Source organism: Pempheris klunzingeri, chromosome 14 (assembly GCF_042242105.1).
Source record: "Pempheris klunzingeri isolate RE-2024b chromosome 14, fPemKlu1.hap1, whole genome shotgun sequence".
In the NCBI taxonomy this organism is placed as follows: Eukaryota; Metazoa; Chordata; class Actinopteri; order Acropomatiformes; family Pempheridae; genus Pempheris; species Pempheris klunzingeri.
In genome coordinates this window covers 18,213,900-18,231,480 of record NC_092025.1, presented here as the reverse complement: position 1 = coordinate 18,231,480, position 17,581 = coordinate 18,213,900, and the positions used below count along the sequence as shown (strand labels likewise).

Genomic DNA, 17,581 nt, shown 5'->3' with positions numbered 1-17,581 from the left:
CTTGCACTTGGGTTGGACACATACTCTCCTCAGCTCCTGTGTGCGGTATCTCTGTCCTCTAAATGAGCCGAGTGTAACAGTCAGTGTTGAAGGCCAGCTTCCCAACAGGCACACAGCAGGCCAGGCCTTTACAACTCTCTCAGCTCTCTGATGTGGTCACCTTCTCCTCCAGGACCCCACTGGGTCCCGCTAATGAGGTCATCTCTCTGATTACTTGCTTAAAAATACACACTGGAAGGGCACTGGTGTTTAGAGACCACTGTGAGGGGTCTTTTTGTGAGAGGGGCATTTGTGCATCTCCCCTGTGCTTACTGAATGATAAATGGTGTCTCTGAGGGCCGTGTCTTGTCTACATGAAGTCTAAAAATAGCAACTGGCTTAAGATCTTCAAATATACCATGTGTTTATTGTGTGCATGTGAGCTATTTACTAGTTGATTATAGACAAGCAAGAAATAACGACCTTCTCAAGCTATTTTACAATCCTAAATGCAATTTAAAGTGAACATAAAGACTTGCTGGACAGAAAAACACTTGAGTTACACTGACCAATGTCGTCGTCGTTGCGGTCGGCTGGGTCTTTTTCCAGACACTCTCGGACCAGGTCTCGGCCCAGAAGAGTGTCTGACGCTCTCTCCAGGTCCTCATCTTCTTCCTCCTCTTCCTCACTGTCCACCGCAGCCTCTGGAAGTCCAGACAGGTCCACATCTCCCAGTTCACTCTCTGTGGCCTGGAGCAGAGACAGCAGAGAAGGCAGCACAGTAGTTGGTAACAGTACGAAGAAGGAAGGATGAAGATTGGAGAATTCTTGGAAAGTGAATGAAGCTTTCAGCTTGTTATGTCTTATCAAGGAATAACTGCAATTTATGGATTTTCAGAACGTAATAATTTTAGATTGGGTTTCATTTGCCCAGACTATTGAAATCTTTAATAATGTGGCCTCGAAATTATTATTGGAGCAGTGTACCATGACAAGATGGTTTGCAGGCCTTGAAATAACGTAGTTTAAGTGGTATTCAGTTTCAGGCAGTACAATATTGTGACATTATAGAGATTTGATTCAAAGCACACACATGAGGCTTGAGGGTATTCAGTAGCCTATGTCAGTTACGGAAAAATATGTCTTCAAGTACAGTGAGTAACGTCGAAATTTGTGAAGCTTAACCTTGGAACAAGCAGCTGTATCTGTGACCCTGAGCTAAAACCATGACACCAAGTTCCAAACTAAAAAACGGAGGAAAACAGCCAAATATTTAAGTCCAGTAGTAATAATTCATATTCAACCATATTTCCCTGTGCAGGGCAGACAGATGGTTGGCAGAATATGGCTCTGAAGGGGCATACAGGTTTTTGGATCATGTGGGAATTGAACCATCAACTGAGAGGTGAAAAGAGGAGCTCTCCGGTGCTAGTGGCAGCACTGCAGGCCATCTGTTACACTCTTGCAGGTAGGCCTAAAAGGGGAAAGCAAAACTGATATGGATTTTTTAGCTCTGTCTCTGTCTGCTGTTTAATTGAACCTTTATATATCTATTCAATTAATTACTGTGAAGAAACCAGGCAAAGAATTTATTTACTCCAATAATTGCCAGTGAAAGCTACTTAAGGGGCCACAGACAGCACTATTTTGTTACCCATTGTTAATTATATGCATTTTTTGGCTTAGCCCAGTGTACAAAACTAAAATAAAACGTTGGTGCTGTATTGTGCCATTTTGAAAGGAGAAATATTTAAGTGACTATGTTTTCAAGACTATGTTTTCCTGAACAGGAAATGAAGGTGATCAATGTATCATGATATGCTTATTTGTTAACTAGAACTTAACTAATCCTGCTAAGTTTGTTAAAATAACAATGGCAACTTTTAAGTAACTACTGAATATTTACCAGTGTGCTTATTGGCTCAATTCTCAATTTATTTACTTGACGGCTCTCCACTTACTTTGTTTTAATTTTTCCCCTGTTTGCAATGTGTAAAAAGGGAGTCACAGTGGAACAAATGAGACATTATCCTGTGGGCACCATTGTAAAATTTGTTAGTTGTTGATTTAAAAGAGTGGAGTAGATTTGATTGTGATATTAAATGTTGTAGCTGTTGGGGAGAAAAGTTAATTTCCTGCCCTAAACACTACAAGAAGGACTCCATAACCAACAATGCAGTTGAGCTCTCAGGTTCTACAGAGATTTCGTACCTGGCCAAAAGGTTTTAAAAGTTTCTCTGAGGCAAGGGGATTAAGCTAACAGTCCATCCAGAATTTAGGCACAGTCCTCTCTTGTTTTCATAAATTAGGTTGGACAAGCTATTTAGAGTACTTTTCAAAAACACCAGCTGCTCGGCTCCGTCCTGTTTTGCACCTGATACTTTCAATTTGGCCAAGTAGAAAGAATAGACAAGCAAGAAAATGCACTTTCCTGTCCAAAACATAATATGAATCCCAATTTTATTTTATTTTGACACCAATAATAAATGACTAACACTATATAAGAAACAGAATGACTTGTGATGATTTAATGAACTGGACTTGGTGGAGGCATATCCTTTCTGACAAGACATGACAAGACCAAGGCCAAAAAATACAGTTACAGTTAAAATACATTTTATTGTTCCGAACAAGGAAAAAAAACTCTGTATTGTCAGATAGAGGCTGTTATGGAGGTGTTAAATTCTTCTTAAATTCCAGAGGCATTAAGGTAGTGGGAAAGAACAATGGAACCTTGCTTTTCCTCAAACCTTCAGCCACCGACACATCTTTCAGTACTTTTGAGAGGCCAGTTCATTCAGAATGCAGGATTTGCCCTTTCAGCCTAATTCCCCTGGTCTCACAATGAGTTTGAGCCATTTCCTAGAGATGAGGGACATCAGATCTGCCAAAGACTCCCCACATTTTTCAGAGACATAAAAGAGACAAAAATGAGGGAGGGATACACAGACGTTCAGGATACAGCCAGGAGATGAAAAAAAGGAGGGGAAAAGCAAAGAAAAGAATAGAGCGATAAGGGAGGGATAGAGAACAATGTGAGAATAGAATAGAATAGAATATTGCCTGCCAGGACAGGGATGCAATGATGAGAAAGGGCAGAAGGGAGGAATATGAGAAGTGAGAACAGGAGGAGGCAGAAAGGGCTGAAAAGTTGAGGAGACAGAGAAATGTGACTCAGAGAACGAGTGGGAGAAACCCATAACAAAAACAGTCTCTTGCTTTGACAGCCGAGGACCACAGCCGACTGGTGGGTCAGCGCTTTAAGACAGCTGTAAACAAACACGGAGCCGGGTCAGTGACAAACTGATGGGATCAGATCCGTGTGATTAATATCTAATCTCAGGATGAAGAGATCACGTCTGTGTGTTAAACGTCTGACCCCGGTTGACCTGACGTGCATCAATCTGCAAACACTTGCAGACAGGCTGAGGAGGGAGGGCTGGTAGGGGCAGATAACAGGGCTAAAATACCAAAATAATGTCATTTTAGCCTATTGAAAGCACAGGTGAGTTTGTGAGAGTCTACTGCCAAAGACTAAGGGATTGCAGTATTCATCGGCTCCTTGTACTATTACTTTTGTGGTTACTAGTGCAGCCCTGATGATAATGTGCAGCAGCCCTTAATAAATATTCCACAATGTCTCAATTGTAGAAAATAACCTGACAGTAAGATACACGTTGAATAGAAAATGAGGCCTCTAATTCATTTGGCAAGACAAGGTAGCTGGGGCAACGTACCTGCCCATGATCTGTGATTAGTATTTCTCACCCTCGACTTGCTACAATGTGAGTAAAATAAAACCGATACACTGGCACCTAATAAGAATATTAACATTCCTCACTGAAACAAACCTGCTCATTAGTTTTGTGGCCAGCAGTACCCATTGATCATAGCAGCTCATTAACTTGCAACTAGCTCATTAGTTTGTGGCTAACGGAGCTCACCAGCTCCATTGATGAATGCTGACAATGTTAAAGAGCTGGTGTCAAATGGGACCCCTCCCAACCCATGCACAAACATGTATGAAGAATATAAGAATATGGCATGTAGGTTATAAAGAGGATCCGCAAACTAAAACACTGTGAAGACGAGTCAAGACTGAAAGGTAATATTGGATTTATTACCGCTTTCTGTGTAGAGAGGGGAGATTAGGAGATCTGAAGGATTAAACCGATGAGATGACAGCCTTGTCATGTACCCTTCTATGGATTATTGATTCGCAGCCATTCAAATACCCTGCACTCAAGAGAGGCATTTAATTCCAAAGCACACTGAGCTACTGAATGCTCCAAGTGTCACGTAAAAGATAAGGCTGATACAAGGGGAGAGAGCAAAATATAAAGACTCACAGGTCTGGCAATAACCATTTTAAATGTACATTTAACATTTGATTTAGTTGTCCAATGGTGAGATTAAGTCCCATGATCAAGGATTCCTCACATGCTTAAAGAAACCTAAATCGAACTTTATGACGACACCATCTTCGTAACTGGTGTAGACTGGATGTCACACTATTTCCCTGCCTCTGTTCCTTCCATATTATCTTGGGAAGCAGACAAAAGGAATACCTGCAAGGAGATAGCCAAACCCAGCTACACCGACAGTGTGACAGCTTCTACACCTGTGGCATGGGTATAGGTAGAGCATGAAAGGTTAAGTTTATTTTCCTGCATGTGACCTTACATCCGCAGCAGGGTGTACAGAAGGAGGCGGATCACCAGGATGCACAGCTAAAGTGCAATAATTAGCGAGGCAGAAAGGGTTACAAGGAGGGAGGGTAGAAGGTTGACAGACATGTTTCAAGTAGACCGAGTTAGAGGAAATGAAGCCAGGGAGAATCTACCATCAACAACACACTTTAGCCACAGAGCACATGTTGTCACAGTGTGATGGTAGAGGAGCTAAGCTAGATAGGGCTTTTCAATAGATTGCACAGGCTTCATTATTTCTTTGTACAAAACTGAAAAATGGTGGAAACAAAAAGAAATACTTTCACATTCATCACAGCTGTCTTTTTTTAAATTTTTCAATAACAGTAAAAACAAGAGGGAATTCCAAAACCTAAATTGTGAGACAGGAGTTAGCCTAATAAAGTGGAGCATTATTCTTCTAGAGTTTGGACTCTCTCTATTTTAGATTGTACCGATGACACTTTAAAATATGTAACACAGAACAGAACTTTGACAATAAAATTACGAAAAACACGAGGTTTCATAGAACTTCAGGGGATTATCAATATGTCATGATTCTAATATTGTTCCTCATTAGTATAAAACCTAAAACATGTACAGAAAAAAAGACGAAAAAAGAAAATATAATAATTGTAACTATAAAACTATAAAACCAAACAAGCAACTAAGTACCCACCTGGTAAATATCTGATAGGCTGCTACTCCCAGAGTCGCTGGCGATGCTGCATCCTGATTGGCTGGGAGGCATGTGCATCACCTGCTGATGGGCGTGGTCTGTTAGGTGCATCTTATTGAGGTCAGCAGGAAGCTGTTCAGACAGGAAGTAGTAGAAAGACAGACGGAGAAAAAAGAAACGGTTGAGTTCAGTGGAGGCAAACATACAAACTCGCATGCATGCACACAAACACACACCACAGCCACACACACTCACACACAGTTTCATCAGACTGAAAGCCAAAGCTGGTCTGGCATAGTTTGACATGCTACACTCCAAGATAATTAACATGAAGAGGATGGGGCTGAAGACTGTTGTAAATTATGATCCAAGGCTGGAAGTTGAGATGATTTCTGATAAACAGAGGGGGGTTGGTGGTTTTATAGTTTTGGAGTGACCTTAACAAAAAGATAAAACTGTAAATCGTGGCTGTGGCCGTCTTATTATGACAGCATGGCTGGATTTTTTTTTTTTTAATGCAAACATTATATGTTGTAAAAGACAAAACATGCATATGCACATACAACCAAGAACACTGAAACTCATTTAGAGCCACATCATGAGACAGAAATGTACTTATGCTTGCCCAAACAAACACTGATGTTAACCCACAAACACAATAATTTCCTTAAACAAATCTGTTCATGCTGGTCAGATTGTTTACTTCAGGATAAGAAAACAATTTGCACAAGGCAAAGTTTGAGCATAGACACAAACAAAATTCATTTGTTTCTTTTTTGTTATCACCCTTTCCCAAGATTACTCCAAAAACTCCAAATTGCTAAGAACTCATTCTAAAACAAACCCCTCAGATTCAGAATGAGACAAAGTTGTCAGTCAAGCCGTCAAGTGACTTCTAAAAACCTGTGAGTGTTCTCACAAATATCTCACCCATCCAAAGAGCAGTTCACTGTGCAAGAGGACAACATGCAAACTTTCAACTTTCTGACAAGAACTGCTGCAGAAACATAGAAACGGTGACAAACAGGACTGTTGTCCAACTTTCCAGTATGTATTAAACTCAGAATCACTGCACACACTGATAGACTGACCACACATAACTTAATCATTGTAATGTTAACTGTTTTCCAAGTCCCCTTTAAACAATAAGGCTAGTTTAGGACTGGGTTTGAGACATTGGGCATTACTTACTATAATGAAATGGTTTTATCTGTGCACCATAGTTCTAAGCCTTTAATTCACATTATGTTCAATCTGAAGGATTGCATCTTACAATTAAGAAACACATTTTCATCCCCAGCTTGTGTGCTGGTGATCAAAGCAAAATACTAGAAATTAGTTTCTATCTTATCTTCTCTTATTTTATAGCATCAATTAATTGACCACTTGGTAAAGAACGTCATGGTTCTACCGTCAGGGAGATAAGCTGGGTACGTCTTAGAGGTCAGTTAACATAACAAAGTACCTTTATCCAGTGTGTACATGCAGTTCAACCAAAGGTCAAGTTCACGTGTATTCCCAAATTTAGCATCTAATACTAACATATTTCTCTACTGTACAGCCATGAAGAAAGAACTGGTCTACAAAATGAATACATGATGGACGAAGATGAAAGGAAAACGAAAAGGTGTCTCTCCAAAGGTTGCTGCTGCAAACAGTATTTAGAGACTGACTGAGTGGTTTAACAATGCGATTTCTCATAAAGCAAAGCGAGGGAGCTAAGTGTAATCTCCATTTCCTGGGCATGTGCACAAATGCACTTGGTGCCCCCTCTGCTCTAGAAGAGAGCCAAACCTCTGATTCTCAAGCCTTACCAGTTTGGATCGGGGCAGTGTCAGGGTAAGGGAAGATGTCCTCCTACGACACCGAGCAAACCTACAGCACACCTCCTCCATCGCCATATCGGGCAGCGCTGGCCGTCCAAATGCACATGAACACTCACTTCCACACTTGCAAGCCAAACTGGAGCTCGGAGGCTGGCTGGGGCTGCGGGGAACCATGGTGCCAACATGCAATATTAAAGACGTTGAGTCTGGGGGTGCTGCCCCCTCAGTACTCTCTTCTACTAGGCCCGTTGTACTGTATGACCCCCATCAGCACTTAACCCCCTCCCCCAAAGCCACAGGGAAACACAGTATTGGGGGTGGAGTTTAAGAAGTTCAATGGCTTGTTCTTAATGTGGGCACATTAAAGTGAACGCTCAAATAAAATGATTTCATGTGCAGTGGATTAAACATTAGGGACTGTAGTGGTCTGTCCGAAATCACCATTTATCCTCGTGGATAAACGACAATTAGATATCCCTAGACTGCAGAGCAACCTTTTAAAGCATAAAGTTATACACAAAGCGTCTGTAGAATGGAAGTTACTAAACAGGATTAGAGACTCAAAAAGTACTTACACTTTTAAGAAGCAAATGCAGATGCACCTTCAGTAAACAGACTATGTGACCGAATATACACGTTTTTCTACCCAATGTCATCCTTGTTTTCATGATTTTGAGGGAAAGAAATGCGAGAATGGACTCCAGCCTACGAAATGTAATATGTGGAGCTAAACACTGTGGTGAAAGCAAAAGCAATTCAGGGATTGATTTATTGTGGTTGCACTGATTTAGTTATGCTATCATCAGCTGGCAAAAAACTTTAACAGTACATTCTTTTTGGACCAAACCTTAGCCATGGGTACTGCATTCACTGTGGATTTATTGTGACTAATTATAGGGCTAAATATCTGACTTTATTCGTTCCATTAGTCTAGCCCTAGTTAGCATCTATGGACTTTAAAGGCCACCTTCTTTCTACACTTCACACACCCATATATCAACGTAGTGTACCAGTTAAATATTTATGCATGCTTGGTCCATCTGTTACTCAGTTATATTTTTAATGACAATAGTAATAATCAATGGTAATGATAATAATGCTATTATCAACACTTAAACAGAATGATTCTGATTTCAAACCGTGCTATTCTAACATTCACACATGCATACTTACTCACAGGTCGGTCATTAGTTTTAGTGTTACTGAATGAGCATTTAAGTGAAATCCATTTCCCATTAGGTACGGCGCTGTAATGCTTTGTGTATTTCACTTATTGAGCCGCAGGCGATACACGAGTATGGAACAGTGCAGTACTGTAGACCTCTCTAATCGCATCCCAGATGCTTGCTGTTGACCAACACTCTTCACTACCAGTTTGCTGTGTTTGTGTGTGAATAAGAGGAGACGGATAAAGCCGAAGGGGGACAGAGAGTGATTGTTATTTTCATCACAGGTAAACACTTATTGATTTCTGTGTGATGGAGCGGTTATAAGACAGTAATGATGAAGCTCCCACCTTGCATCCATTTAATATATCCATCTGAGATTGCATGTATAGACACAGAAATTAATGTGTCAAACTGCTGGGCCAATCAGGACTCTGGGAAAAGTTACTGAAAAAAAACATGCAGAAAAAAACCCATGACAGTGAGACCTTCATCTTGTAATCTCTGTAATCTCATCCAACCCACCATTACAGCCTGACTAACACTTGATTTTGCTGTGGCTCCTGCTGACACTGATATTTGATAATCTAAGAGCCGCTATAGGGAAGAGCTGTGGACAGGAAGGAGGGTACTTAAGAAGTAATGGAAAAATTTGACGTTTTGAGAAATACACTCACAGCACATCCTTTACAGACAATCATCGACATCATCTTCATCCAGCTGTTAAAGTACAGGCTATTTGTCATTCAGACACAGGTGACTTAATGTTAATTGTCCTTACATCTTCATTTATATATGTGACAGCACATTAATGCAAAGAGCACCATGCTTGTGCCATATTTGGCACCTGGTGCAAGAGAGTTATACGGTGAGCTATACATGTTATAATAGCAAGGAAGAGGAGTGTGTTCTGCTCTCTCATAGGATGCATCACTGATGGATTTTAAAATGTATTTTGCTGTTGAAGCCTTTATGACCATTGTGAGCATGATGGACACTCGCCACCACTTTTCAAGGTGAATTCAATGATATATTTTTACATTCATTTAATCTTTTAACATTAATATAGAACAAATTCTAATGCATGTTTTATAATATCCAACATTCTGACTCTAGTTTTATTGGCCCCAACATAAGAAAAAAAAAATCACTTTCTGCATTAAATAGATACATAAATAAATAAGCCCAGGGCTCTGATTTCTCGCTGTTAGGAAGTCCTGGTTGGAGGTTGGTTTGTGATCTAATCATGCAATTATACTGTTCTGCTCCTGCTTACTTTGATTGATTTGGGTCCTAAGAAAAAGATTTAAGGGATGCAAATAAAGTTCGATATGAGAGATGAAGTTCCCCAGAAGTGTGTGGGTGGGTGCCAGGAATGAAATAGGGCAAGGACAGACAGAGGGAGTTCAAGTATTTGTGTGTATGAGAGAAGGAAAGATGGAAGGGGAAAGTCGGGTGAGGGTGTGTTGGGGAAGTGAATAATTGTGGCGGTCTCGTGGCTCCTATTCACACCACAGACTTAATCCTACTCTAATCCTCCTCTTTCCCTCTCCCAGTGGGCTGAGTCGAGTGTGGGGGGTGGGGTGGGGTGGGGTGTATGTGCGGGGGGTCTCCCATTTTCCTCATGCATTAACGATGAGAGTTAGGAGATTAAATATGAATGTGCAAGGTTCCTTCTATCATGTCAACGAGCGGGCAAAATCATAGGAGGATCAAGCTGGCTGTAAATGTTGTGTCGCCGTCAAACAGACCAAGCTTTCACAACAGCAATCACTTACAGAGTTTGATTAACTCCAGAGAAACAAACCCATCATCTATCATGATATGGGAGAGAAAAGATTCAATCCGAGAAAAATCATGCGGAACAAGCCTTGAACATCAAGTTGTTGCCTAGATTGGTGGTTTATAAATGAATTATTTGCTAATGTCATGAACAAAGACCATAACTGGTAGGGCTGGGCAACATACTGCGACATGAGTCATACAGATTGTCATTTTATGCGATCACTTTACATTTATTATGCTGTTGTTAATGATGCATGTGGATATACGTGTGTTTTAAATCAGCAATTGTAAAATCACCAATAATACATCACAAAGACATTGTGGTTAGAACTAAATAAAATGAAGTTATATCTGAATAAAAGCTAATTTGACTATGAGGACTTCAAGACACCCATCCACGTTAAAAGCACATTAATCGACATAAAAATGACTGAATCACTCTGCATTTTTAGTTAACTTTATGAATACATTAGTCTTTCTGAAGACCTACTGAAGTCCAAGGGAGAAAAAAACAAACCAGTCTAAACATATTAGACTGATATCTTCTTTTTCGTTCTCCTATAAAACCCAACTCTGTTTCACTTATAGCATCCAATTTTAACAATGAGATTAACTAGCTGTGGGCCTGAGTGCTCTGTTCCCCCTATTTCCTCAGTGATAAAATGGACTATAAAGCCCAGACTGGCCATTTGGCTACACAGACAAGAGACTGGGTTTCCCAAAAGCAATTTATTGTTGGGATAATCTTTGCTACATTGTAGGTCAATGCATAGAGAGATGTTTTGGGAAACCTTGGAGACACTAATGGATGATGCCTGGTCTGTCTAGCATAATAGTCTGGAATTGGTTGGTTAAGGGTCCCAGAAGGGGCCACACCATTAAAAGGCAAGACGAGGATAGGAGGAGGACGTGGCAAAAGCCAATTCTGAAATCAATCTTGAAACAGTGCAGCTACTTCACCTTGAATTATGTTTTGCATCAATTATTAGTTAATAGCTTCCTGACCCAGTATTGTTTTAGCGTTTAGTGGCTTCATTAGGATACAAAGATACCATTTAATGGTATGGCAGGACACACCTGAGACTTCACTAAACCACTGCCAATAAGAGAGAAAGAGAGACATCTACACAGACAGATAGCTAGACAATGACAGAAACAGATACCAGTTAATAGGAGAGGAGAATAAGCAAAAAGATTTATCTACACAGATGGAGCATGACGAGGACATATACACCAACACACACAATGAGACAGAGAGGAACAGAAGAAAGAGCGAGAACAATACATTAAGATGAATAATAAAGAGGACAAATGGCTTAGCTAAGTAATTAAGGAAAATACAATGAGGCTTGTGAATCCTGATGAGGATGATAATTAAAATGGGTTCAACAAACAGTGACACAAACAAAGCGCATTGAATATTTACAGACAGAGTTGTTGTATTAGCCAGTAGACAACAAAATGACAGTGTCATAAAGCAATAGGTAACCGTTCAGTGTTTCCAAACAGATGCTTAAGTGTAATAAAGCATCTTCTGAGAAGTTCAGACTCGAGGGTTGTTCACTTTGCTGATGTATACTCAAAGAACAGAAATAAGGTTGCAGAAATGTGTCTATTCATGTGTCTCTGTGTTCACAAATCCAAAGAGATACCAAGCTGGTGCTTCTGCAGGCGCTGCACTGTTAAAGATGTTTCTAACAACATGACAAAGGACGACCGCTGCATAGCCCAATTTGAACTTTCCTTGTTAAACACTATACTTAATCCAACCAGCCAAAAACTATGTACTTAAAACTACAGTATAATGTAATGATGGTGCTGAAAACAGATACAAAACATTTATTCATTCACCCACAAAAAAATATCCCCAGCAGCCGAGTTGCTAACTCATTTCTACTGACTGAAAATATCAACAGGCTGTAGAGGTTTAGGTAACAATAATTATCAAATCCTGTTTTAGAACTTGCTCCCTTACCAGCTACACACTACTCATAACCCCACAGCTAAGTAAACACAGGCATGGTAATGTATAATGAGGTCACTGCTGGGGTATCTGGCATGAACACCGTCGGCCTGTAGATGTCAGCAGTGACAACTGCCTTGACGTGACCTAAATTCTAAACTGGGCAAAGCAACACAGCCATCACTCAGCAATGACATTCAACCAGATTAACATATTAAAATAACTAATTAATATTCTTGTAAAATTAAAAGTTAACTTTTGTAACTTTTTTTTTAACCCAGAACGACTCAAATGTTACAGGAGTAAAATAATCCCCATTTTCTAGATCACTAACTTGATCCTTACAAGAACTGTGAGAGGTGCATAAGAGTATCTTGCAACAACTTTTTAAATAGAAGCCTCAAAGGAAAAAGGTGTTCATTAGAGAGTAAATTCCATAAAAGGCCTCCCCACTATGGATTTACGAGGTAATTACAGACTAAATCAGGAAACCTTAGCTGTTAACATATGTCTTCACTCATAACAACTGACACCATGTGCTCAGTTACCTCAGAGCAGGTTGTTCCACCAGAAACCACAGCACAGACAGCAGCAGTTCACCCCTGCACAGACAGCAATGTAGCTGCAGTCTCACAGCACAAATGAGTTATATTTCCTTTGATGTAGCACTTAACTCGATGTATGAATCTGATTTCCGCTGGTTTATTCATTTCTCTGCTCTCTGAGTTGCTCTGTCTCTTTGCATCGTCTCTTCCCAAACATCTCACATCTTCACTTTGGTTTTCTTTTCTTTCCTGTCTCTCTCTCTCTCTCTATCTCTATGTTCAACAATTCATTCCCCTCCAATCTCCAGATTCTCTGTGATGGCTTCAGTCTTAGTCCCTGTCATCGTCTCTTTTGGCCTTCATTCCCCCCGTGTAGTTTTTTGGATATGTTCTCCATTCTTACATTTTTCTCTACTAGGTCAACCCCCAATCTCTGCTCTCATATGCAATTCTGCATCAAAGGGAGCAAGGAGGAGTGAAATGACTGCAAGTAGCCTCATCAGACTGGCCAGGTGAGGACATTGGCTCTGCTGTCTGGAATAGGACGCACAGACACACACACACACACACTCACACTCCAGATTTAGTCCTGTGGCTCTGCAGAAAGCTTTGATCAATCAAGGCCACTGTTGGCTTGGTGTAACGTTGTGAGAGGGGAATAGTGTCAGAAAACGCATATATATATATATATATATATATATATATATATATATATATATACACACACACACATGCACACACAACACAACACATAGGAAAAGAAATGCACAACACAAAATCATGCTAAATAATACTATATGTGAACCGCATGCATCTATGGGCTCCATTGGCTAAAGCATACGCAGTGTTTATTGAATAGGCTCAGCACACAACCATGCTCCATTCTATTACTGGCAAGTCCACAGACAGTTGAATTAAGATACAGTGCGAGGAGCCAGATGGAGATGGGGAGAAAATAGAGGGTCCTGAGGTGAATATGACTGAGCGAGCCTAAAGGAATGAGTGCAAGAGGAAACAGTGAGAGAGGCAGAGTGCAGCGTATGATTGAAACTGGATTGCGTGAGTGTGTGTGGGAGAGAGAGAGAGAGCAAAGGTAGGAGAGGGTGTATAATAGAGACTGCATCGACAGCGAGTGGTGGAATGAGGATGAAGTGAGAGGGAGGGAACAGATGAAGACAAAAAGTCTCAAATATTCTCTTAAGAATCCAGTTCTAACTCAGCCCAGGCCACCATATCTCTGGCACCATGGCAGTGTGATCCTCTCACTGTGTGTGTGTGTGTGTGTGTGTGTGTGTGTGCATATCTATGTGTGTGTGTACCAGCTGGGGAAAGGGGAGATGTAATGAATTGAAGCTGGAATTGGAGGTGACAAGTGCAAAGGCAGACAGGCAGGGGGGAGGGAGAGAGAGAGAGAGAGAGAGAGAGAGCGAGAGAGCGAGAGCGAAAGATACAGAGAGAGAGCGAGAGCGAAAGATAGAGAGAGAGAGAGAGGGTGGAGTTAGCAGGGAAACACATGAAGAGATGAGGAATCAAATACTGTCAAGCAGAGAGGACTGCATGTAGATACACACAAACGAGAATTCAAACACGCATTCTCTCTCTCTCTCTTTCTTACAGTGCAGTGGACATCTTTGATAAAAATGTGTGTTAATGCCGCTTTAAATTGCGCATCCATCTATTTTTAAATTGGATGACTAACAAAGATTAAACCACCGTTAAGAGAATATACACCCGTTCCCAGAATAATACACTCACAGCACACTAGATCATGCATTGAGAGGAGTTCCACTAGTTTGTTCAGAAAGCATGTGTAGTCTGATCAAAGGGCACTAATATTAGACATGTTCAGTTTAATCTGTTATCTCAGTTTAGACATTATATGACAAATGTGTAACAGAACGTGTGTGCTACAAACTGAGGGTGTGCAGTTTGAAGGCATTTACCTGTCAGGTTGCATTTTGGTAAGTGTAGGATCCAGAGATTTTTTGTTGTGACCTCTATTGGGGTCTAAAATTCTGAATATTTCTGCCTTTGCTGCTTTGATTTTGATGATTTTTGACTGCATTTGCCACAGCAAGTGGCAAAAGTAAAGTATACGGCATGTTAAACTCATCTCAACATGAAAAGAGACAATAGGTACTGCTAAAGGAAACAGAAGCAAGATATTTTTAGTGAAGTTCCTGTTTTCAGCATGCCTGACATGTCATGAGCTTAAAATGTTTTGGAAGAGAAAATGAGACACTGACTGTTGGAGCCTAAAAAAGTGGCAGCTTGAAATAAAAACTTTGTTTCCAACACAAGGTGGGGATTCTGCATAGCAACACATTGCCTAGAAATCTCTTTGAAACACATTTCTATCTCGGTTACGGAAAAACTGCATCCTGTGATTTGGCAGGCATTGGCTTTTGAGGTACAAGGTTCAACAGTCATTGGCTGGCAAGTTTTTAGCCTGGATAGAGAGTGGCTGGCAAGCTTCTACAGTGGGTAAACAGCTATTAGTTGGCAATATCCACACTCTATTGTGCCAGTATTGTGACAGACGGGATGCTGAATGGCACTGTCACCAACACTGCCAAGGGCCTGTGACTTTTGCCCCAGTTGTCTGCGTGATGGAGGAGAGAGGTGCAGAGAGGGAGACACGGGGAGAAGAGGAAGGAAGGACAAACAAAGGAAAATGAATTGGAATGAAAGAGGCAAAAGAAAAAGAGAGTATGTGTACTTTCATTTCATGTTAAATGAATCATCTACACATTCCAAAAACATCGACGCATTACTGTGATGCCAAACACTGGGATTAAAGAACAATGGGCCACTATCCTGAGTCCGCCCTGGATCAGAACTGTATTGTTACTCAAACGTTTTATTGGAATTGGAACTAAATGTGTACATTTCCATGGAAAATTACATATCTTGAAATTAGTGAGGGTGGGGCAAAGTTATTATTTAGCATTATTTAGCACAAGCCTGAAGTCTTGGCTATGAAGTCTGAGTAAAGTCATGACAATCAAGACAGGTTACCAGGTCAAAGTTCCTAAATCATTTGCTTCAAGCCCTAAACAAGTTATCAATTGTTTGTCTGCTAGTGTACAAGATGTACAAGAGCTATGTGGGTAAAGTACTTGACTTGTTAATGTAATAACAGCCCGAAACATTAATCATGTTTCAGCCCCAGTCTCTTTGTCAGAATAAGCTGTGCCAGTCTGGCTTTTCTTGGTGAGTAAATTGGCTGTCTGCTAATTTGTCCCACATAGTCTTTACCACTCATTCAGTTTTCTGCCGGCTTACGCAGTGAAGAAGGCAATTAGCATGGGTCAGCACCCCTGCAGAGTCAAGTATTCTTCTCTGGAGGACTGTGGGTGTTACAACCAGGCGCTAGTGGAAATTCCCTCCAGTAGGTATAAAGACAAAGTATTTTGTGTGTGTGTGTGTGTGTGTGTGTGTGTGTGTATGTATGGCACCAGGCATCAGACGCTGGTTGCTGCCAAACAGTGTTGGCTGTTTCTTAAAGGGGTATTCAGGCTGTCACAGCCCATCTTGCCCCCCTCCTCTATCCGTTTTAACACCTGAGAGAGTAAAATTTCATTGTAAGAAAAGAGGGAGTTTGTGATTTAAATCTGCTTTGAGTACAAAATGTTTGAGGTTGACTATATCATGACAGTTAAGACCAACAACTACACATGTTGCTGCCATTGACACACAAGAAGTCCGTTTTTGGGGGGTTTAAATCTACATTTTCTCATTTTCTGATGGACATGTGGTCAGTTAAATTTATTTTTTTTCATTTTAGCTGTTTCCGCTTTTTCATTCCCATGCATCTCTTTTTCTCCCAACCTGGTCCTATCAAGTGTGTGTGCAGGAGGTTTTGAACTTGATTGTGTTCACTATCAACTCTTTCTTTTATTTTGTGTGTGTGCATGTTACAGGAAGCTGTAAGCCGTCTCCGTCTGAGCCCCATGAGGAAGGTGGGCCATGGCCAGGTCTGCCGGAAACAGGAGGGAAGGCTAAATGCTTGCCTTTAATACTGACACAACTACTTGTGCACGCACACACACACAGACACACACACACACACCTTAGTACCTCCTGGCTCCCCTCTGTTAACAGATGCTTCCTGCCCTGCACACTACTTCACACATACAAACACACACACGCAGCACGTCCCTGGCACCCCTACAGGTTGACCCAGGGGCCAGGTGGAGTGGCAGCTCCACCCTTTGGTTCTCCTGTGGTGTTTTTGTAAATGTTGGATCCAGTTCCAGTCTGTTGGCCCCCGTCACCTCAGCCCAGACAGAGCCGACTACAAGTTCAGTACCACTGACAGGACAGGAAATTAACTTTGTTTGCCCTCCAATCTAAACCTAATCCCAAACCCTCACATTCATCATTTTATTATTATACTTGACAAAAACTTTTCTTGACAACAAACAGAAGTCAGAGCAGCTGCTAGATATGAGCTAAACTACTCTTTTTTTCTGTTATGGTTTAAATTTATAATCATTTGGCGGCTTTAGGTGTGAATGTTCCATGTTGCTGCCAAGATGTCTAAATGTGACAGTGCACAGATGTGCATTTGTATTTAAAAAGGAGTTTAATGTGTTAATGAATATTCAGTGTGAAAATGTGAGTGTTGAAATGTGGTTATAATAATAGTTAAAAGCACAGAAAATAAATAAATTCAAACCAAAAGAAAGGGCAGAATTGCTTTTCTCTTAACTGAACCCAACACGCAAACAGCAGGTGTTATTGTAGGCATGTGCAAGGAACTGCTTACTTTAGAGTTGGTCACCGGTTGGTCGGTGTGTCTGTGTAATTCGGCATATTTAAGAAAGAATAAGTGAATTAATAGTTTAGCATTTTTACATTGCCAAACAGACCTTCTTCCTACCTGATCATATTTGTTTTCACACAGGCACCCCCACCCAACTGTCTCTCTCCCTCTCTTTGTTTTTC

At 40.8% G+C, this 17,581-nt stretch overlaps 1 protein-coding gene across 5 annotated transcripts in view; it reads right to left on the bottom strand.

Moving 5' to 3' along the window:
• The window catches only part of LOC139213416 (rap guanine nucleotide exchange factor 6-like), a 134,915-nt gene that overhangs the window by 41,047 nt on the left and 76,287 nt on the right, over positions 1-17,581 (bottom strand). For all 5 annotated transcript variants that reach the window (XM_070844100.1, XM_070844101.1, XM_070844097.1 and 2 more), the window contains 2 exons: positions 5,347-5,478; positions 549-729 (listed from right to left, as the gene is read on the bottom strand). In XM_070844100.1, the coding sequence (XP_070700201.1) occupies positions 549-729; positions 5,347-5,478 (313 nt within the window). The remainder of the gene's footprint in view (positions 1-548; positions 730-5,346; positions 5,479-17,581) is intronic.